Source organism: Gymnoscopelus microlampas (genome assembly GCF_963454915.1).
Source record: "Gymnoscopelus microlampas genome assembly, chromosome: 6".
Lineage (NCBI taxonomy): Eukaryota > Metazoa > Chordata > Actinopteri > Myctophiformes > Myctophidae > Gymnoscopelus > Gymnoscopelus microlampas.
The window spans coordinates 29602179-29626863 of NC_139943.1; the positions used below are offsets into that span (position 1 = coordinate 29602179).

Sequence of the window (24685 nt, forward strand, 5' to 3'; positions counted from 1 at the left end):
GAGGAGGAGGAGGAGGAGGAGGAGGAGGAGGGGGGGGGGGTTAGAGGGACTGGGTCACAACCATTGGAAGGGTTGTGACACAGCAAAGCTGTGTTTATAAGGAATAGAGAGAGAGAGAGAGAGGCCTTTAGCTGAGGACCACTCTGTCTGTCCGTCCCCTCTGTTTGACTGACACTAGGTGGCAACGTTTCTCTCTCTCTGTCTCTGTCCTTCCATCTCTCTTTCACTCTTTCTCTCTCTCACTCTCTCTGTCTCTCTTTCACTTTCTCTCTCTTTCTCTCTCTCTCACGTCTCACTCTGCAGCAGCACTACTGTAGCATCTATTCATCTCCTATCTGTTATTGCCTCCTTGTTGCTCAACTATAGACCCTCTAGGGTTTGTTGTGTGTGTGTGTGTGTGTGTGGGGGGCTAGGCTGGGAGGGTCGAGAGGGGTGCAGGATATAGGGGGGCTGCTTTCTCCCCCTCTGTCCCTGCTCAGGCCAAAGCAGGAAGACACCCCCCCCCCCCTCTCTCTTTCTCTCTCTCACACTCTCTCGCACCGCACACACACATGCGCGCACATGCACGGCACGCACACTCTTAGTGGAGCCCCAGCTCTCTGGAACTGTAGGTGCTGAATCAGGCGGTTGGGCCGAGGGGGAAATCCTGCTTATCGGTGTGGAATTTTATTATTTTCGACCATTTTGGATCATGACGGCTCCCCTTCCCTTCCTCCCTCTTCCTCCCCTCTTCACCTTGTCACGCGAACACAGGCCGCTGTTGCAGCCTCCCCTCTGTCTGTCTGTCTGTCTGTCTGTCAGTCTGTCTGTCTCTACGCTTCCTTTCACCCCTTCATTAACATGTTGAAGTCCCACCACTTCTTGACGTTGGTCTGCACTTCTCTCGCTCTCCCCCCCTCTGTGTCTTTCTTCCCATATAATGGATCTGTCAGCATTCTAGGCGTATAAATCTTAGGAAGGAAGGACTGGGCTGATACACTGGCTAATTAGTGTGTGCGCGCACATGCACATACACGTGTGTGCGTGTGCGCGCTCGCGTGTGCTAGTGAGTGAGTGTGTGGTTGTGAGTGGCTGCGTGTGTGTGTGGGGAGAGAGTCTTTAATAAAAGGAGCGGCTTTCCTGGCAATGTGGTGATAAGCATCATTGAAAGCCCACCGCCCCATCTCCCTATCTGTCTGTCTCCTGATTTGGAGAATTCAGTCCGAGTACTCGTGTGTGTGTGTGTGTGTGTGTGTGTGTGTGTGTGTGTGTGTTTCATAACAGCTCAGTGGAACATGAATTATACAGAGCTGAGCAGGGTCTTTAAGCATCCGGTTTGGAATCTCACGCAAACCGTTCCCTCCATTTGATTCTCTCTTCTCCTTCTCTTTTCTTCTATTCTTTTTAACCTAATTGATCCTCCCTCCATCTCTCTCTGTTTCTCTCTCTCTCTCTCTCTCTCTCTCTCTCTCTCTCTCTCTCTCTCTCTCTCTCTCTCTGTCTCTCTCTCTGTCTCTGTCTCGCTCCTTTCCCGATCCCTTATGTCTCCTTTCTCCCACATTTCCTCCAGGTCCCCATCGTTTTTAGATAGCCATAGCAACCCTTGTAGACAGACAGACACACACACACACACACACACACACACACACACACACACACACACACACACACACACACACACACACAGTTTGTCTATGTGTGTGTCCACACACATAGACTATGTGTGCACTCGTAACCCCCCCCCCCCCCCCCCCCTTGATTACGACTGACCCCCTGACCTGTAATGACACGGCTGCCACTTTGATCAACCAGTCAGCATGAGGCGCCACCCAGGTTCTCAGCAGGGCTGCCACTGGGCCTGATAAAGCCCTCTGATAGGCCCCTGCCCATGCATTTCCTGTTTTGGTATGCTTCCTAGTTTTCTCTTTTTTCTCCACCAGCTGGTCCTCGCATTCCTTGGAGCCAGGGAGGGGATGGGGCTGGGGCTGGGGCTGGGGGAGGGGGGGGGGGCTGTTTATGTTGCACGTACGTGTAGGGGTGAGCCTGTTTGTTTTTTTGCGTGAGGCTGCGTTTGTGTGTGTGTGTGTGTGTGTGTGTGTATAGGGTAGCCTAGATAGTTGAGGCCTATGGGGGAGGGGTAACACTATTCAGCAGTTGTTTACGTGCGTTTGGCGAGAGAGAGAAATGGGGTACGTAGTGTGTGGGGGTTTTGGAGGGAGGGAGGGAGGGATGGAAGGGATAATGATGGTAGACAGCTGTTTGTGTGTGTGTGTGTGTGTGTGTGTGTGTGTGTTGTATGCGTGTGAGATTGGAGGGGCGTGGGGGGTTGATATAGAGGACAGTTAGGTATGATGGAGGGACTGTGAGGTGTGGAGGATGGGTAGCGTTGTGTCTGCCAGACGTGAAGCATCCTGATGCACTTTGCAGTCAAGTGTTTCTAATATCAATGATGTCGGCACAGCGATCGCTTAAGGCCGGATTCATACATGTCTCTGTCCCATAATGTCCTAAACTGTTACTTTTCAGGATTCAAATTCAAAAACGGCAAAAGTAGCAGTTTGACGAGGTCGAAAGCTTGTAGATCTGCTACTGTTGATACTTTTGTGTGGCGCTGTAGTATATTCATTTACGAAAAAACACAAAAGGTTAGAATATGGAGATAAGAGGTTTCTGCCCGACAGCGACGATATATACAGTATAACTCAGGCTTAACACCTCTGTTGTTGTTGTTGTCGTCGTGGCCCCCCAGCGTCGGAGCAGATGTGTGTGTGTACGTGGTTGTGGCTGGTTGGGTGTTTTTTTTTAAATAGTGACGATATCTTCCTGAGAGCTCTGTTACCAGGGTCCGGCGTCTCCAGTAGCAGACAGGGCGCAGACATGCCCAGACATGTATGCATGCACGGCGCATGCACGCATTCACACACACACACACACACACACACACACACACACACACACACACACACACACACACACACACACACACACACACACACACACGTGCGCACTTGCAAACACTCGCACGTGTTTGCTAGTCTCCGGGTAGAAGTGTGTGTGTATGTAATATTGGGTGCCCTGCCCTGTAGCAGTGCCAGAGGCAGAGAGGTTACCCCTGTTGGAAATGATGCAGAGAGTTCATGTAACTCTCTTCAGAGTTACATATTTTACTGTGATAGACCCTAATGCGTGCATGCGTGTGGCTCTGTAACAAGAGCACACACACACACACACACACACACACACACACACACACACACACACACACACACACACACACACACACACACACACACACACACACACACACACACACACACGGTGTGCCTACTCAAACCAACTTTTGACCTATTTCCTATATAATCCTGAGCTTTCTGGTCATAATAGGTCATATTTCACACAGTGATATTAACTAATGATGACAAATGACACGGCGACTGACAGACTCACAAACACACCCACAAGACACGCACATGCACGCGTGCGCATGCACATGTACGCGTGCGCACGCACGCACGCACGCACACACTCACCCACACACACGCATGTGCGTAAGTACACACACACACGCACGCGCGCGCGCACACACACACACACACACACACACACACACACACACACGCAGTGTTGCTGGCCAACGCTGACCAAGTTATTTGGTTGTTGGCGGGCTGTGGAAGGGATGTCATTGTAATTGAGAGTGTAATTGTTGGAGAGGGAGGGCTGGGGTCATGACCTGAGTGAACCCCACAGCAGGATGCTGCTGGTTAGTGGTCTGCTGCTCTTACTGCCACTTATCTCTGTTTCACACAAACTCTGTGTGCCTCGCGTTCCCTCCACTCTGTATGTCTCTTGTTCCCTCGTCTTTAACTCTGTTTGCCTCTTGTTCCCTCGTTCCTCTTTAATAGGGATGGAGCTCGAAACCCGAGCCCATTACAAACCCGGTTCTGAATTTATCGAGACCAAGGTATCAATAAGCTTGTGGCTTGTTGAGCCTGTTATCCGGGTATAGCGCAGGGTTGCATTGCTCATGGGACGGCCTTGCACGCCGTGCAGGAACCTATTTGACCAGGAGCACGCGCAGGCACATGCATATATTTAAAACAACTTTAAATCCACACCTCAACAAAGTTTACAAAGGCTCCCGACTCACACCAGGCGAATTAACATAGGAATGAGCCTAGATGCATATCAATTGTGTGACCTGTAGTGTAGGTGTTAAGCAACGTGCGCGTCACGTCATTAAAATCCAATTCAGCATTGCAACACTGGTATAGAGGCCCATGACGCCATGTCTAAACGATCAAGACAAGAGGCGATCAAGAAATAAATCTAATCACCCACGCTGGCACAAACATGTCGGTCTAGAGGTGTATTGATACCTGCCAACCAAAGGAAGAGGAATTGCAGTGCAAAAACATTTGGTGCAAGTGATATTTCTTGGTTAAAACAAAGAAAAAAGAATAGAAATAATACATATGCATTTTCTGTTTATAAAGAGCTGAAAAGACGTGGAAATGTTATAGTAATTATTACAGTACTATTCATAATATAAAGCCATTTAACACTTATTGCACATTAATGAATGCTTGTTTTAATGATAGGCAAAAATATGTTAAACTTTTGTCATCTTCATTTAATTTTAGATGGCCAATACAAAAAGATACCGGTTCTGTTCAGATTTTTTCATCTCACGTCTTTACACAAAATAATAGAAGAAGCTCAGTTGTGGGCTCGATAAAAGCCTGGATCGATAAGGTGCTCATTATCCATGAGATTTTACGAGCTCCATCCCTAGTCATAAGTCAGCTGAAGGAGACATCTTTGATTCTTGGATCACCTGGTTGAATTGTTATTTAATTGAATGTTAAACAGATCAGATTAGAGTTTGTCCTCTCTGTGTGAGATCAGCAGTGTGCTTTCATGTCTCTCCCCTGGTAGAAGTACTTTCTCCTCTGTGAACTCCTTCCTCCCCCGTCTGTCTCCTCGTTCTGTCCTATTCCTGGAATGGTTGGACTGAGATGTCTGGACAAGAGGCACACAGGGGCAGAGAATCGTGTGTGTGTGTGTGTGTGTGTGTGTGTGTGTGTGTGTGTGTGTGTGTGTGTGTGTGTGTGTGTGTGTGTGTGTGTGTGTGTGTGTGTGTGTGTGTGTGTGTGTGTGTGTGTGTGTGTGTGTGTGTGTGTGTGTGTGTGTGTGTGTGTGTGTGTGTGTGTGTGTGTGTGTGTGTGTGTGTGCGTGCGTGCGTGCGTGCGTGCGTGCGTGCGGCCCACCCAAGGGCCTGGCAGCAGGAACTGTTTACAATCAGTCGGCATCTCTTCTAGGGTTAGAGCCATATTTCGCCGAACCAATATATCAGCCCCATACTTTCTTAAGCCATATGTATACGTATATATTGTCTTGACGTACAACAAATAGTGAAAATAGCAGATATACAAGCTGACAACACATCATGATGCAATGTTATATTTGAGTGTATTTGTATTTGCTGCCCAAAATACTGGGGATGCCAGGATGATATTTAGTTAAAACAAATCTGCATTCGGCAGGCATGTCAGTTGCAGCTTATTGGTGAATACATTGACTGAAAGATTCCTCATTTAAAAGTATTGATTGACGTTGATTTATAACCATGATTTGACCGATCATTAATTCCAGTGTTTCAATCAATTCCAAATGAACACTATGGATTTCGTAGTAGTGTGTTTTGTGTAGTTATATTCACCTCAACAGACCTCAGTGGAAAGTTTCTGGGTCACACGACGGTCTAAACATGGTTCCAGGAGCTTTTCCACACTGAATAGAGTTCCAGGGGACCTACTGAATCCATGTGTTTTTTGGCACTAACAGAATTAAGTATAGCCCTTTTTAAACATCAATTATTGGGACTTTTCCCTGTGAATAATTGATTTTTAATATGAAATAACAGCCGTCACCTCAACACATAAACACAATGTCATTTTGTCCCACGGAATGGATCCAGATGGCCGAAAATATAACTTACCAATGCTAACAAAACCTTTACAGTGACAGGACAAAGCGGCATGGAGCATAGCTTTAATATAAATCAATTTATCGTCTCTGTCGGGTGGAAACCTCGCACGTCCAACACAGTTACTTTTCAGGATTCAAATTCAAAAATAGCAAAAGTAGCAGATCTGCAAGCTCGAAACACTTTTGATACTTTTGCCGACAATAACGTTATGCTCTGTATACTAAAATAAATCCTAACTGCATGTGAAAAAGGGGGCAATTATCCTAACAGGCTTCTTTTCAATGAATGCTTTCTTATTAAGACATAACCCATGACACGCCTACTTTGATGATGATGAGACAAAGAGACACACACACGGCTCACAGCGGGAGAGACAGTCCGTGCTCGCGTCGCCCTCCTGTTCCCTCGGCTTCAGCAGGTTTTTTTTACTGTTCCACCGCTGCAGCACCACGCGGGCCACCACAGCATGCGCCTCGGCCGCATGGGAGTGCGACCGCATCGTCAACACCTCTCTCCCATCAGTGTAGAGCCCAGAAGAGACGTGACCGCAGTCCCTCTGTTCTTACACCCACCCACATCTGGCTGATCTTTATTGGCTGCTCTCAGGATGTCTCTATCTCCCCCCCTTGCTCCCGGGGCGGAGTGCTCTCCTCCTCCTCGGGGCACACGGACTGAACTTGTCCCTTTGCCTCGTCAGAAAAGCCCAGAGCCGTTGTTTCAGAAAGAAACTGGAGGGTGGCAAAAAAGTGACCAATTAAGCCCAATTCAGAGAAAAACATATAATGGACATAAAATAACCCATCCACAAGCTCACAACGCATCGCATTGCAACACGTTGTGAGCTTGTAGATCGTCTATTATCGCTATAAAAAAGAAATCAAATTGATGTATGGTTACAGACTAGAAAACACGTTACATGTAGATGGACTGGCATTGATTGGGATGCACTCATTGCCGATCTAAAACCAGATTAAGTTGCCAAAAAAAAGTGGAGAAAATGATCCTTGGACTAATTGAATTTGTGGTTAAATGTGAACTTTAGGGGGTGGCAAAGGCCACACAATTCACTCCCGCCTCACAGCAAACAAGTTTACGTTTGCATTTTGGTACCACTTGGAACGGCGTCTTAAGGCTCCCAGCAGGTGGCCGCATCGCGAGTTTCTCCGTGACTGAACATAGTTGAAGTGTGGTCACCCGGGGGTGTAGTCACATTACAGTACACACAGCTCAAGTACAGTACGGCCAGTGTAGCGCGGTTACCCCTCGCAGATGCAAAGTCAAATCCGATTTAACTTCTGAGTGATGATGAGGAGGAAAAAGAAAGGTGATCCTAGGTGCGCACATGAGGGCCTTACAATGTGTTTTTCTTTTCTCTTTATTCTGAATGGAAGTTGCCATTTGAAGGCGCTTACGTTACGATTTTGCGGCGGAACTTTGTCCGAACCCACGAACCCGTCTCGAAAGTAATAAAAATGTCACTCCTCCTGGCTACTGTCATTCTGAGAGGGGATAAGATCTGATTCCAGGAAGACCAATTGCGTTCTGTCCGTTTAGGTTACTGAGAGAAAATAACTCGGTGCAGCAGATGTAAAATAAAACTCAAAACTACAACTACAAAGCCTGCAGTTCAATTACCTCTTGGATGTCAGATTGGCTTCTTTTTTTTGTCCTTGAGGTCAGTAGCGCATTCTTGTAGCCCGCTGGATTGTCATTAACCACAGATGGAGGCAAAAAGCATCCTCACTGTCTGTCACATGTCCATGTCTGGGCCCGATCATGTCCGTCTCTTGGTCTCGGTCCAGTCCAGTCCAGTCTTGCACCGTAAGTGCAGCTCTCGGAGCGGCAGGTTGAATCAGCCTTTTGTGTCCTCAGCTGCCAGCCCATGCACACACCACAATGTTCTATTCATCTCCCGCTCCGTGGAAAAGCGACGTGCGCTGTACTGGCACCTTCCTTGTTTTCATCAAAGGCATTTTAAACACATCAAGCCAGAACAACTATGTCTTTCTCTACTATAATCTGACCTTATGAATAATGGTGATTTCACTTTGCATTTCCAAGCCTGCTGGACACACATTTTTCCAAACAACATTCTTTTGCTGTTCAATATGGAGATTTTTTTCTTTTCTTCCCCCCTCTGTTTTTATTTGAGTGTAGTGGCTGCATGCTCAGACTGTCACAGAGCAGAAAACAAAAAAGGTCACACGTCTTTCTTTGGATCTCTATGTCCATGTCCTCTCAGTCTCTCTCTCTCTCTCTCTCTCTCTCTCTCTCTCTCTCTGTGTGATTTTCCCTCTCTGGTTCTGCAAACAGGATTACTTCTGGGGCTTATAGATGACTCCACTGTTGACTGTCATACGTGTACACACACTTGTGCACGCGCATGCAGACATACACATGCACACCCGATGCACACTCCTTCCTGGAACCGACCGGGGCATCGAATTTGAGCTTAATAAGGAAACACACACATAAACACACAGATGGGGGAAAATGAGAAGGGCTGGTACAGAGTCAATGACAACATTTGCCTTCTCCTCTTGACCCCCCCCCCCCCCCCCTTCTTGCCTGTGTCTTTCTGTGCCCATCGAGAGGGAAACTGTGGGTGTAATGGTTCGTTCATGTGCGTAAGAGGCATATGTTTACATGGCTCAAAGTATGGGGCTTCGTCCCAATATTCCTAGATGCCGGTTCCATTTCATTGAGAGCATGGCGAGGCCGATGCCAAAACGATGGAAACTCGGCCAGTCCTTTAATTTGTCGTTTAGGGTGCAGGCTAGCTAACAGGCAGAGAGCTTCGCGAGGCACTGTATCTTTTTTCTCTTCTTTTTTTTTTTGCCAGACTTTCTCTGTTTTCGTCCTTTTTGTCTGGTCTTCAGTGTTTTCCATAAATCACTCATTTCGCATGTACGCGCCTCTCACGCGCGGACACAGAAATAGAGGCAGACCCGCAGGAAAGTTCATTTTGGCTCACGGCGCAGCATTGAGGCCAAGGGGGAGAGGCTTTGCTCTGCTGCGGCGTGATGTATACATTACAAACGAAAATATGAACGCTCTCTGCCAGCACTCTCTCTGACTGCGGAAATGTGTCCGGCAGACGCAAAGACACAGAAACACACACACACACACACTCACACGGGGTGTGGCCTGCTGCCAACAATAAGAAGACTTGTTTAACATGTCTCAGTGCTTTGTTGATTCCAATCTCTGGGCTTTGTTGTTTTTGTGAATCGCGCTCTCAGAGGCCGGTATTAATCTTCATGCCGTGTTTACGCAAGGTGTCCAGCAACAGTGCCGTATAACTGGGGATTGTCATGCGACAGCATTCACTCTCACTGGCTTGGAGGCTTGTTTGGCTCATCGCTGTAGTCCCCCTGTTACCATGCCGACATGGCAGAGCAGTGCTATCTTCCACCTCCTTCCTCATCTCTTCCTACCCTCATCCTCAATTACCCCCCCCTCATTCCTCTCCACCAGGCCTCCTCCAACCTTCCACTGAATCTTGAATCGAATTTGGGATTTGTGCGTTCCTCAATGGCGAGTGCCGAGCGACACTGAGGTCCTTGGCAGTCTCTGTGGTTTCTAGGTGATTTTCTTGGGTTCTAGCCGCTATCTCGCTGTGCCTGGCCGAGCCGGTTCCCTCTCGACTCGGGTTATGCTCCCGTCTCTGTTCCCGTGTTACCGTGACTCGCTTGCTTAGAGAGCCCTCTGTGGTTTGCGCTGCAGTTGTCACCGCGAGGCAGGGGGAGAAAGCAAGGATTTTTTTTTCTCCCTTCATTTGATTGAAGGTTATGCAGTTTTCATCCCTAGCTGCTCCCTAAAAACTGGTATCAGAGAGTTGAGAGCCAAATGGCCAGGCTTATCGACTAACTAATATTCAGACCTGTGTCCAGTCTGACACTCACAATAGTAGTTTCCCTAATAGTTATGTTTTGGATAGATGCAGCCTGGTGTCTGCTCCTGGCCGGTATTGTGGAGAGAAGTCAGGTTGGACATCTCAGCCTTGATTGTAGCCCACATGCCTAAAGATTGGGTGGCAGGTTGTAAGTTAATACCCCCCAACTCTTGAGCCATGTAAGCTAGCTGCAACCTTGCTGGCCTAGCACTAGAATCCTCAGCAGGGTGTGGCGATACTGTAGTGTAGATGATAGAAAAGTATGTTTGAAGGTATACCATGTAACTTCTCTAGCTTTCTGTTTGTAAACAAGGATTCAAGCTTGCCCCCCCCTCTCTCTGTCCGAGAGAAAGAGAGAGGGGGGAGGGGCTGGGGGAGCTTGCATTCCCATTAACAAATATTCAATTTTGAGTTTGAATTTTCAGTTTGAAATGGAATCCTTTTGGACACACCCCTTGCGCTGTTATTGGCTGGAAGCTCTCAAAAGGTAACGCCCCAATACGTTCCTGTTTACAAAACCAAAACGGTCATGAAGAAAAACCCATCGAGCAGGGCAATCGATTGGTCTCAATCAAAACATGACTATTGTACTGTATGTCTATCTGAGATGATTCAAAGCAGCTATGTTTAGGCTAGCTGTGTGTGTGTGTGTGTGTGTGTGTGTGTGTGTGTGTGTGTGTGTGTGTGTGTGTGTGTGTGTGTGTGTGTGTGTGTGTGTGTGTGTGTGTGTGTGTGTGTGTGTGTGTGTGTGTGTGTGTGTGTGTGTGTGTGTGTGTGCGCGTGTGTGCATGTGTGCGTGCGTGCGTGCGTGCGTGCGTGCGTGTGCGTGTGTGTGTGTGCTGCCAGACGCTGTTAGAGTTCAGTGCTAATTCTGACAGTTTAGCTAGTCTTAAACGTTTCTTTTTTAGTTTTTTCATCGACCTGCGTGTAGTACACTCGGTACAGTAGGTGCTTACTGTTTGGGCGATGTTTGTAGTGGTGAGCGTCGGGCAACTTGCGTGTGAGAGAAAAACTCAGCCACAGGAATTCCTTCCTGGATGCCCAGTGTCCTTCCAAACATTGCTTTCATTAGTTAAAAGCCCCAGCCAATGGCCAGCTGCCATTCCTCCTTGCCCGGTGCCTCGGTTTGGGGCACTCTTGTTTTGTTATTGTTTGTTGTTTATTGATTGATGTTGCCGTGTTTGTGCTTGGTCTCCGGAACGATACTAGTCAGCCCTGTAAACCAAATATGCGCTTTGGACCGCACACACACACACACACACACACACACACACACACACACACACACACACACACACGCACACGCACGCACACGTACACAAACATACACAAACAGTAACATATGCAATACTGCTGCTGTGGTCAGTACAGTATATAGCATTACTGTTTATTATTTTTTGGTGCAGAGAAGCATGTTTTGGTGCAGACGAGGCAATCTCCGATCTGCATCTTAGGGTTTACATAAACTTGATGTTGTCCCCCCTTTGAGAATTGAACCATGCTATGTGGTAATATATGCATGCATGTTTCTCCTGGTATTTTGGGGGTTGGAGACAGACAAAGTAACATTCTCTGCACAGCCAGACCATTCCTTACGCCTACACGCTGACCCCAACCAAAATATTTCACATTTTTAGGCAGTACATTGTATGACATTGTCTTAGTTCAAAAACCCTACATTCAGATCATTTTAGCTGATGTTTGCTGGCCCATCTATGATGCTCTAAAATAATTGCTGGATCAAGCCGGCCCCTTCTTTTTCAGTACTGGGTGAGTGGTAACGGCTGGCAAAACGGAGAATGTCAGTTGGCGAAATCTCACAAGGTGGATTTCACAATTGTGGCGAGGGACATTCTTGCGGCGGTCAAAGCATATTTATGACAAAATTTCAAACAGGCGGATTTACAGTATTTGGAGCGCGTGCACTGGATGTGTTTGTGTGATGTTGTAGCGTGCGGTGAGGAGGGGATGGTGTGAGAAGCTGTGAAGGTATGCTGTCCCAGTTTCTCCCCCCAAAGTGGCTTTAACCCATTAAGACCAGGAACGCATACTGTGTCATTTTCGATTTTTCGGCTATAACCATTATTTTATACTTTGGGATAATCAAAAATATTTTTTTAAATATTTATTTTAAACATTTTGTGCACATCTTACCTAACCCTTTGAATACATATCATCTTTTTGAAACAACATTTTTAACTCAAATCTTTGCTCCTGGAGGTCCCTGGAACAAAATATTGTACAAATGTTCGCTTGACAAAATATATATTCAAAGACTTGCACACACGGCCAAAGAAATCTAAAATGACACAGATGCTTTCCCGGCCTAAATGGATTAAAGTACCTCTGAAATGCACAATTGGTTCTGTGGTCGCATCACACAAATGAGAGACATTCTAACGCAGTTCAGCGTCCCATGTACACATCGGTGGGGGCCATTTGTCAAAGCTGTGCGTGTGTGTGTGTGTGTGTGTGTGTGTGTGTGTGCAGGGTGTGTACATGCATGCATGCACATGCATGCTGCTCGCTCGTGTACAGTGTGGGTGTAATATGTAGGTGCATGCTTACATACGTACAGTAGTGTTTCCCTGTGCCCATGTGCATCCGCATTTTCCGGCAGTCTGGATATATATACCCCCCCGTGAGACAATTATTGCCAATTGATTTCATATTTTGGGGACGATTAATCTGCAATACATATGCGGTAATCGGCACAGCTCTAATGAGCAGTACAGCTGAGTATGTTGTGGGTTGTGCCAGTGAGGAATCGGCCAAATCTTCTCTGCTAATGCCAAAGAGCTTATTATTCTGCTGTTGCTATTGACTCTTAACCCTTTAAGACCGGAACACATCTGTGTTTTTTTGGGCTATTCAAAAATAGCAGCTCCACAAGCTCGTAGTGCTGCACCGAGTGCCACGCTACGACCTTGTAGATCTGCTATTTTTGGAAAATCTTGGAATATTTGGGCAAATCTTTTAATATACTGTATATATTTTTCAAGCGAACATTTGTAACTCAAATCTTTGCTTCTGGAGGTCCCTGGAACTAAATATTTTACAAATGTTGGCTTTAAAACATATATATGTATTCAAAGATTTGCACACATTTTCACGATTTTTCAACAATAGCAGATCTGCAAGCTCATATGAGCTTGTATATCTGCTATTTTTGAATAGCCAAAGAAAACTAAAATGACACAGATAATTTCCCGGTCTAAATGGGTTAAGGTCAAAACAACACTCTTTGGTGTTGTCTGGTAGGATTGGATGAATGACGTCTATCAGTAACAAGGAAGAAACAACATATTTGGCAGTTTTGCAATGTGTTCATTTAACAAACATGGTCAGGAGCGTAGGAGGAGTGTGGAAGAACCATACACAGCCACAACAGTCTGGCTGGCACCTCCTAATCACGCTGGTCACCAGCCTGGTCAGTCACACAGTGGGAGTGCTGCTGTGGGAGTGGGGATGGCATTCCACTCCTCAACCAGGATTTGTCACAAGTCGGCCAACGTTGCTGTGTTGGTCACTCTTAGCACGAACAGCACGCCCAAGCTGATCCCATAAGTGTTCAGTTGGGTTAAGGTCAGGACTGTTGGCAGGCCATTCCACTCTCTCTGCTCCCAAATGCTGGAGGTAGTCTCTGATAAAGCCTTGTTACTGATAGACTTCAATCATCCAATCCACCAAACTACACTAAAGAAGAGCAGAATAAGCTGTTTGGGGCAGAGAAGATTTGTTCCTGCCTTTAAGGGTTCCCACCCAGTTGCGCAAAGAACTCATGACATCATCCGTACTCCATTATATTGTATTTATCGGAAATGCCGAAACGCTAATCAAAAGGACGGGAATCTATTCCTAAGCTGCGATGTAGGCTCTAGATAGATAGATAGATAGATAGATATGAGACAAAGAGGTATAATCAATGCTATGTGTATAATTATGCTTGCACTCTTACGTGTGTGTGTGTGCGTGTGCGTGTGCGCGTGTGCGTGTGTGTGTGTGTGTGTGTGTGTGTGTGTGTGTGTGTGTGTGTGTGTGTGTGTGTGTGTGTGTGTGTGTGTGTGTGTGTGTGTGTGTGTGTGTGTGTGTGTGTGTGTTGTGTTGTGTTGTGTTGTGTTGTGTTGTGTTGTGTGTGTGTGGCAGGCTGATAACAGACTCTATGCTGGGGTCTAGTGATGCATTAGGCACGGCCAGAGATGGGCTGGTTCGGACTAAATAATGGATACCATCTTGTGCTTCTGAATAAATGAAGACCAGAGAAATGGAGAGAGAGAAGAGATATTGAATGTGTGTGTGTGAGAGAGATAGAGAGAGAGAGAGAGGGAGAGAGAGAGAGAGAGTACGAGAAATCGAATGCCAGAGAGGGAGAGAGCGGCGCGTTTGTGTAACTGGAGGAGAGATATAGAGAGGGGGACGGGGGTTGAGGGGGGCAGTGGTGGCCTGAATTCCAAATCATCCTCTTCCTCCTCCTCGCTGCACCGCTGTGGGAAATGGAGAGAGAGAGAGAGAGAGGAAAGGTTTAAAAACAACATGTTGGCTCGTTCACACATGACCTGCAGGAGGCCGCCGGTGAATCCATCCCACTGTGTTTAAAAACAAAATCTAAATCAAATTTAGACAGAGGCACGTCATATCAGAGAACTTCTGTCCAGACAAAGTATGGTTGGTACTGAGGAGTATGTTAACCACATTAACCCCCCAGTGTCACTTATTTTGGGCATGGTAGGCGAAAATGTATATTGTTAATTAATTCATTAATATTAATATTCATTGTGAGCTTGTAGATCGGCAATTTTTGAGCATCTTGGAATAGCCTTAAGTGGTTAATTATTTCTATTCATCACTCCATCTCTCTTCTGTCTGTCTCTGTCCTTGCCCTTTGGGCTCCATCAATCCATACCTCCTTCCCTCCATCCATCCCTCCCTCCCTCCATCCATCCAGGGCCAGGGCCAGACGTTCAGCTTCCCAGACATCTTCCCGGCGAAGGACGCGGAGCTGGAGGAGGGCTCCATGGAGGCCCTGCAGGAGAAGTTCATGGAGGACGAGAAGCAGCGTCAGAAACCCGACCCCACCCGAGGAGGGGTCACCGACTGGTTCGGACTCTGAAATTCAACCCGCTGACCCGAGAGTGGCCGCGCGCGTGCACAGGATGATCTATTGATTTACGGCGTGACTGTGTTGATATCATTTGCAAATTCTGTTTGTGTAAGACATGAGTCTGTGTGTGTGTGTGTGTGTGTGTGTGTGTGTGTGTGAGAGAGCATGGTAAAACACATAAATTAATGTGTGTGTTTGTGTGCGTGCGCACGTGCGGGTGTGTGTGTAGTGTGATTGAGAGACTGGAGATGCATTTGTGTGTGTGTGTGTGTGTGTGTGTGTGTGTGTGTGTGTGTGTGTGTGTGTGTGTGTGTGTGTGTGTGTGAGAGAGAGTGTGAGAGAGGCTGCAGTCCAGTAGTCGGAGCCAGAACAGAACCACAGTAGGAGGAGAGTGGCTCGGGTCCATGTTTGTAGAGACCAGCCCACCGTGCCGAACCTCCATCACCTCAGATGACCCCTCCTCCTCTCCTCCTCTCCTCTCCTCTCCTCTCTCCCCTTCTGCTCCTCCTATTCCGCCACCCAACTCCCTTTACTTGCACTCCTCTTCTTACCTTCTCCGGGCTCCTCTTCCTGCCCTCCTCAATTCCTTCCCTTTTTTCCTTTCCTATACTCGTCTTTGTTACCTCCGCCCCTCCCATCTCTGTTCCTCTCCATCTCTTCATCTTCTTTACCTCTTCCTGCAGATTTCATTCTTCTTCTGCTTATTTCTGCTTCTTCATCACAACCTTCTTCTCCATCACATCTTCCTTCCTCTGCTCCTCCTGTTCCACTGGCACCCCCCCCCCACCCCATCCTCCCCCCTCTCCTGCAGGCTGGTGGATGTTGTTGGTGTGGGATCCCTCGTACCCCCGTTGACACGTAGCCAGTTGGACCGCGCCGCCTCAACAACCCGCAAGCCCCCTTTTCCTCTTTTATGAGTTTGCCTTGGATTAATTGACCACTTTAGGTAAACAACAATTGAGATGTTGTTTCAATAAAGCAACAACGTGGAATTCGCTGGAGCGTTCGGTCCCACTTTTTCTTTTTTTTGGCGGGAGCCAAAGCCTCTCTCTTCGCTCTGAAAACCTCCTCTGAAGAAACTGTATGCGTGCGTGTTTGTGTAACTTATGGGACATGGCAGTGAATTTAGTCACATTTGTAAGTACTGTTTGAGTGAAAAAACAAACAAATAAAAAGCTCACTTGTCAAAGAGTGCTCTGCCTTGCTCACATTTTTTCTCATCACCTCATCTCCCGCGGCCTGCTGCTGCTGCTGCGTTTGGAGAATGCCGGGCACTTCAAAAAAACGCCCCTCAAGCAGCACCGCACGTAACGGTCTGAGTGTGCGCGTGCCAATGTGGTCTGGTAGCTGTTTTGACAAAGTAATGATCTGTGTTTGAGTCGGGCCACTTGAGGACTGTGTGCTCTTACGGTAATAGGGCCCATGTAGGGGGGGGGGGGTTGAAGGAACTTTAACTGGGCTTCACTCAGACCCTCCATTGTGTGCGGAGAGGCCGAGGGTTACAGTAAGTGTCCCCCAGCCGTGACCACTAATGCCGGGCTGCTCCTCCAGCGTCCAGTCGCTGACCTGGCACCAGCCAACACCACTATCACTAAGGAGAGAATGTCAATATTGATCCTGTTGGCCTCGTTGTACTCTGCCTGGAAGCGCTCGCCCCCTGCGTCGCTATAAAACAATTTGATTTAGAACAAAACAAACCTCCCCTTAGCACAGCCTTTCTCTCTCCCTCACTCTCTGTCTCTCTCTGTCTGTCTCACTCTCTCTGTCTCTCTCTCTCTCTCTTGCTGCCTGGCGTGTATTAGTCTCTCCGTGGCTCCTCGGCTCACTTGCTCCTTTTTGGACCTCCAGAGGAACAGCTGCTGTGAACGGAGAGGAGAGGGAGACCAAATTCCTGTCCGCTCTCCTCACCGCCTGAACAGACCCCACATGAAAGTTGGGAAATCTAGCGCCTGGCGTTTGCCAAGCAATAGCCCCCCCACCCCCAACCTCCACCCCCACAAACTCCCTTTCCTCTGCCTTCTCCTCATACCCAATAAAAAAAAGCTGTGAGCATAATGCGTTTCCCCCTGTTCAGTACGTCCCGGCCCGTCTTTTGTTTTCACAGTGTTCTCCCCCTCCGCCTGTCGGAAGACGCTGTCCTGAATGGGGTGACTGGACGATGGGGACCATGGAGGACATTACATCTTGTCCCAAATTAACTCGGATGACAGGACACTCCTCGGGGGGGGGAGTGGATTGAGGGGGGGGGGGGTTCATTGCAGAGTTACGATGATCGATGTGAAGCATTTTAACAAAGGGCTTGTTACAGAGGGGTATAGAGAGGATATGGGGGTAAGACAAGCGCAGGCCGGTGAGAGGCGCTTTGTGCACGCAAGATGAGGAGAAGAAGATGCAAAAGGAAAGGGAGAATTCAGGGGTGGAGAGAGAGAGAGAGAGAGAGCAGATGGAGGTGAAGGCAGTATGTGAGGAGGGTAGCGATCGTGGAGAAGAGATGACGTCGTTGAAGAAAATGCTGAGCTGGATTTAAGAGGAGGCTGCAGGATGAAAGAGCTCCACTCCCACAGTGCACCATCTCTCTCTCGTACAGTGCAGGTCATGTTCTCATCCTTACATGGTTGGTTAATGGAAGGGGGGTTGAATATTTTAAATGGCCCTCCGCTCTCCTCATTTTTTTCTCTCTCTCTCTTACTCACACCCCCCCCCCCCACCCCACCCCTTCCTCTTTCCCCTCGTTCGTCGCTGCATTAGTCGAGTGCACCGCACACATGACCCTGTTTCTGCTACTGCAGTCCATGTTTGGAATCCACACGGTGACATCATGCTTTATTTTTAGGGATCGGCGTAGGATGAGTAGAAACCTGTGAGTAGAAACTGTAGCTTCCCTGATACTGGCACACAACCCCCAGGCTCACAGAGCAGAAAGCAAGACTGCACACACTCAAACGCAGTATAATTTACAATCTAGGCATTTTGCAGATGCTCTTATCCGGTACAGCCATGTTGTATGTGAGCCAGGCAGTGGTGGACACTAACTTAAGTACATTTACATGAATACGGTACTGAATGTACTTTTTTTTTTTTTACTATCCGTACTTGACTTGGTATTTACATTTTTTGGATACTTGAATGTTTTTGGAAACATCGATTTCAATACAGCAATGCATTGATACAGTATTAAAAAAGAAAATGTACTTAAATTGTACTTTTGAACCTTTTAAAGGCAGGTATTCCAACACTCTTAACTCTAGGACAAATATGACAAAGCAACTTTCACTTGTAGTTATATTAATATATTTGACCAGAAGTATCTGTACTTTGTCCACCACTGCAGAAAGCAGACACAATACAGACTGTATATCTGATTGGTTTCATTTATCGCCAGAATAACCTCACAGATGGGATCTATTATAATATAATGAGATAGATAGATAGATCACAGAGTCACACAAAAGTATAAAGAATAGTAGATCTGCAAGCTTGTCAATCTGCTATTTTTGCCATTTTTGAATTCTGAAAAGACATATGAGGTTTCCACCCAAACGGTTATGAATTATCTTAATTTACTATTGTATTACTTAACCAATGCAGAGGCAAATTATATACCCTTAAACATATATTTTTTTAAAAGCAAAAATAGATGATCTACAAGCTCACAATGCGTTGCCATATCGTCTGTCGGGTGGAAACCTCATGTGTCCAAAACTGTTACTTTTCAGGATTCAAATTGAAAAACAGAAAAAGTAGCAGTTCTGCTGCTTTTGTACACTCTAGTATGTATCACATAGGGCATTAATTTACGATAAAACACAAAAAGTTAAAATATGGAGATAAGAGGTTTCTGCCCGACAACAACGATATATAGACGTAATGTATACATGCTCCTTCTGACATCCAAACATCTTTTCGAAAAGGCAGGTGAGATAACTGCATTCTTTTTTTTCTTTTACAGGACATTAGTGTCAAAACTGATGTACTGTTTTTTACAGTACATCAGTAATACGGCAACTTCTAACATTACACTGATGGACATACAGTACAGCACACAGTGTGAGTCACCACTGGAGAAGTGCAGGCCTTTTTTTCCCCTCCTTCTCCATGCCAACATGTTCCCCATTATCATTCTCCATCTCCAACTGAGACCAGTGTCTCAGTGATGGGTCTGAGCCATGGGTAGTGTTGTGAGGGCCGCTAGGAGCCGTTCTGGATTCGTACGAGCAAGGCTGGGAGCCTGGCAGCCAGTGCAGTACGGAGGCGACAGAACACGCCTTGACACTCCAGTCTGCTTGGGTTGGGGCCAGCCATGGAAGCTCCGCGCTCCGCAGACAACCCCACTATTAATAGCTATTAGCAGCGTGGCGAATCTTAAGAAAGAAAGGGCCTGGGCCTCACACACACACACACATAAAAACAATGGTCTTTCTCTGAGGTTTCGCTAAGATGTGCACTCACAAACCCCGCCACACACAAAGGCTAGAATTACACACAAAAAACGTATAGGCAGCGCATACATTTCACACAAATCCATCGCCAACTGTCTGTAAAATTACACACTGCTCGTACAGTTGCACAATTACCAGCCCGAGCAGGCTGTCTTCATGCGAGCGAGCGGGTGCACACACTCCCACACACTCTCACACGCTCTCGCACTAATGTTCACTAAGACAACCGGGGTTGCCTGCTGAGGACTCTGACGGCCTCCGTTGGACCAGCGCCATACTACATTCTTGCTTCCCCAGGTTGCCATTGGTTCATCTGAGCTCAGCCAGTGCACTCTGTCACCCCGCCGTAAGTGTGTTTGTGTGTGTGTGTGTGTTAGTGCGCGTGTGTGTCTGTCTGTTGTAGTGTGTGTGAAACCATGTACTGTACTTAAGAAAAGAAAAACGGTCAACATGTTCCTTTTTTCCAAGAACAGTATCCACACACACACACACACACACACACACACACACACACACACACACACACGTTTGTATTACTATACTTGTGAGGACAATCAACATTTTAGGATGCCAATTTTGTGAATGCCATTTTGATTCTTTTGCCATTTTTAACCGTAAGCCTAAAGCCGAAAAATAGCCCATCTACGAGCTTGTGCTATTTTTCGGTGCACAATACCAGCGCGCAACTTGTATAAATCAGGGATAACTCCAACCCTAACTCCTAACCCTAATCTCTAGATGTGTAATCCCAATCCTAACCCTAACGTGAATTTGAATTTGAATTGTAAATCTACTCTAAAACAACAATTTCTCTTGTGAGAACCAGGAAAATGGTCATCACAATGTTTATTTCTCAAATTCTAGCATACTTGTGGGGACATCTGGCACTCACAAGTATAGTAATACAAACACGCACACACGTGATGGTCATGTTCATGGCTCGTTGTTCTTGTCCGCTATGCTCAGTTCCACTCTCACACATACTGTACTAATACCCTGATGTGGCCCCACGACTTACAGTACACATTCTGTACACACACACACACACACACACACACACACACACACACACACACACACACACACACACACACACACACGTTGGCTGCAGGCCAGGACCAACAACTGAAGGAGGACACTAGAAAATACAGGAGGAGCGGTCCATGTTGGAACACACATTTCCTGCCATAGAAAATGGAGTCTTTGCTCACACGCTTCAGCAGATACAGTAGGTCTGATCTGGTCCCTGAAGACTGAAATTGCCCAGTTGAGGTAGAGGTGAAAGTGAGACGTTCCTGAACTTGGATCATGATTGAAAATATAAATCAAATCAAGGCAAGGCACTTTTGTTGTTAATGGTTTATTACTTATGAATATCGCTATTTCCATTTGGCCAAATGAGGTGTAGACCAGTGGTTATCAAACTTTAAAATTTCAACGAAGGCCTGAGTAGCTGAAACTCGTTTGATTGTCAGAGACTGCTGCTGCGGTAAATAAAAAAAAATCAAAGAAAAATGATGTTGTGAGTGCAGACTTTTCCTATAGACAAATTTCAAGGACCCCCAGCTTGTTATGCGTTTGGCCACAGACCCCATTTGATACAATTTTCTATCTCTGGGACCCCAGCCTATACTGTAAACTCCTAACTCCGAGAGTAAGGGTCCATTTGGTTCCATTTGTACACTCTTGGAGTTACAGACTCGTTACTCCTCAAGGACCCCTGGCGGTCCCTGGACCCCACTTTGAGAGCCACTGTAGACCAGTGGTTCTCAAAGTGGTCCTTGGGGGGGTTCCAAGGGGTCCCCAGCTAAATTTGTAAATACAGCATCACAATCATTTTAACCACTTCATCCATAATTTATACTTTGGCTATTCAAAAATAATGTAATGACATACAAGCACAGAACTTGTAGATCTGTTTTTTTTGTCTTGAAAATGTGTGCAAATCTTATATATATGATATATATAACATGTTCAATGTACATTTACACAGCTAAATCTAACCCACCCATTATTATTTTCATTAGCTGCAACTGTGCTCCTTGCCATGTTTTTACCCTGTTGTAGTTTTTTAACCTTAACTGGAAAACAAACTACAAAATCAGCCTAGGGTTTCATCCCCACTTTAAGTCCGCCATCATACAGAATACTGACAATATCTATTGATGCCGATACAATTTTATTTATTATGTCTATAGATTCCATCTTGAGTACAAAATTGTTAAAAGGATCCCTGGCTAATAAGCCAAATGTGCCTTAATACATACAAAATACGTAAGTATTTTATCTATTTTAGAAATAGTTCATCTTTTACTGAAGGGGGACAACACCCCGTCACAACCTGTGACGGTTGATGATGTCATTTGTCCATGCGAACGAGCGACCATTCGTGCAGAACGAGACGACGCAGGTTGCTTGTTTTTCCATAGACGCCAGGTTCTATGGAAGAAACAAGCAACCTGCGTCATCTCGTTCTGAGCGTACGGTGGCTCGTTCGCGACATTCAGTGCATGTTTGAGTATCATGACACTCAACAATGAGCAGGAGTAGAGAAAAAAGTCAAAAAACTAACTTTGCATCTGTTATATTAGGTGAATTTCAGCTTTCCACGGGCTCCCATTATGCCAACGGAGGGGGTCGTTAGACTGGACGAAGGGGACTCTCTGGGAATAACTCAACGTCCCTTTCAATGTTGGTGAGTGATTAGCGACACATCAAGGATAACACGTAAAATGTGCGGATCTCTTCTTTAATGAAGTTCTATCAACCTCATAGACACATGAAAAACAGAAAAAGTGCAAAACCATGGCACCACCTCTTTAAGGCATACTTGGCTCATTAGCCAGGGATCCTTTCTCTATTCTCACAGGAAAATTGCCGATCTTTGAAAGTCGTCTCTGTCGGGTGGAAATACTTTTCAGGATTCAAATTCAAAAATAGCAAAAGTAGCAGATTGACAAGGTTTCGAGCTTGCAGATCTGCTACCCCTGATGCTTTTGTGTGACGCTATAGTGTGATCAAGTAAGCCGTTAATTTACGAAAAAACACAAGTCGAAATATGGAGATAAGCGGTTTCTGCCCGACAGCAACAAAGTGTTATCATTTACAAGTGTAAGCCCATTTTATTTGTATAGCATTCATTATTCGATTTGATTACAATGGGTGTCACTTTTTTCTCCCCCCACATTCTGGATTACTCATTTATGAATGAAACGCTCCAGTTGCTCCAAAGCATGAGCCGCTGTTTGTTTTCTGGCACAACAAATCAAACACTTTGCAGCGTTTGGACATCTGTTTTCAGTGTTTGTTAACACGCGTCTTGTCCTGGCTCACGTTCCCACAAAGCATCTTAGCAGTAAGGTCACCGCTGGACGCTGGCTTACAGTGGAACACACATGATCTCTAAAATCAACCACTTTCATGCTGGTGGTCCTATTTTAGGCATGGCAATATAGGCAAAAATGTCCTTCTTGTTTTTTTTACATTTAAAAAAACATTTCTTTGCTGATCTATAACCTCACAAGCTCCTTGGAATAGGGCTTAAAGCGGCACTATGTAACCTTTTTAATTAATAAATTAACATTTTGTCCAATCTGTATGGTAGAGTATGTTAATACAATATAACTTATACAATTTATAAGGGGGGTGTACACGAAGATTCAATTTATCCCCTGAGCAAGGAGGCAGGCTCTATTAGCACAATGGTATAAAAAAATCAGCACTTAAGCAGGAAACCGGGTTCAAATCTGGGGTAGAAGAGTTACAGCACTTTAAGTGGCTAGTATGGTTTACACATGGCCCTTGTGTTGATCGGGTACCTTCCCCTAGGGCCTTGGCAATTGACAGAAAATAATAAAAAAAAACGAAATTTAGAACCAATTTCTATTCCTGGGAAGTAAACAATTTGAAAGAAAAAACCTGCCTAACGATGATGTAACCGGTAGGCGTGTTTCTGAAGTGTCCACAGCCCATATGAGCCACAGACGAGTAGAAAAAAACTGCACCATTTTATTATGAGCATTAGTGAGGACCAATTATACGAAGACAGGTTGAAAATGGCCGAAGTCGTCCTTTTAAGCCTGTATTATCCTTGACATACAAAATAGGGAAAAATAGCCGATCTTCAAGCTCACAACATGTCGCATTGCAACACGTGATATTGATCTGAAGTCATATATCTTCCACCGTTTCATACCGTACTCCACATAACTCTGGACGCCATGTTGACCCCGATACCGCTGCACTGTTGACAGCTTGACCCTCGTTCACCGGGTCAACAGCTGAACCCTGTTTGTTCTACTCCAGAGCCCCCTCCCCATCCTATTGTCACTACGTCAATTAAGATCAATTAGAATTCTTGTCAATAGGGTCGACGGCTTTGTTGCTTCAAAGGGACCCTTGCGTGTGTTGTTTTGTTTTTATTGACGAACGCGTGCGTACATACGGAGAGATTTGGTGATGGTAAACAGGGGGAGGGGTGGGGGGGGGGGTATTGTTGTTTCGTTCCTGTATTATTTGTGAGGCTTTACGCACAGCCGTCCGTCTGAGACGGGGGTGGGTGTGTGTGTGTGTGTGTGTGTGTGTGTGTGGGGGGGGGGGGGATTTCCCCTGACACTCCATTACAGCTTATCTGCAGTCAACACAATGCTCTCTACCGGCTGGGTGGTCTCTTGTTTCTCGCCAGCTGCTTCGCACATACATTTGCATTTTAAACAAGCTAATAATAATAATGATACTTAAGAAGAGAAAAACGGAAGGAGGGGAGTCAACTTTGAAATATCTTGAATGTGCGTGCATGTGTGGGTGCGTGCTCTGTGTGGGTGTGTGTGTGTGCGTGCGTGCATGCATGCGTGTGTGCGTGTGTGTGTGTGTGTTTGAGAGAGAACGTGAGAGAAGGGTTGAATGGTTCAAATGAGTTCAATTGTCATAACAGAAATCAACTGGGGCCTGGCCACCCATCTGGTCTACAGAGCATACAGCGCTTGGTCCGGACACACACACACACACACGCACACGCACACACGCACGCACGCACGCACGCACGCACGCACGCACGCACGCACGCACGCACGCACGCACGTACGCACGCACACACACACACACACACACACACTGACTTGTACAGTCAGTGAGGCCCTCACTAGTGGAAACATACTGGCTCAAGGCTCTGCCAAGTCAATAACAGACTGATCCCTGATGCTGAACTTCCAGAAAGTCCCTGTGTCTGAGCTCCATGCATGTACCTGCTCAACCACTCCTGGTGCTGCCCGACAGTGTGGTGT

General features: G+C 46.3%; 1 protein-coding gene across 1 annotated transcript in view; it reads left to right on the plus strand.

The window, feature by feature from the left end:
- The window catches only part of mrpl23 (mitochondrial ribosomal protein L23), a 49099-nt gene extending 32943 nt beyond the window's left edge, over nucleotides 1-16156 (plus strand). Inside the window, exon 5 of the mRNA XM_084059377.1 lies at nucleotides 14809-16156. Coding sequence (XP_083915503.1) covers nucleotides 14809-14973 — 165 coding nt within the window. The 3' untranslated portion in view covers nucleotides 14974-16156. The remainder of the gene's footprint in view (nucleotides 1-14808) is intronic.
- Nucleotides 16157-24685: the final 8529 nt, after the last annotated feature.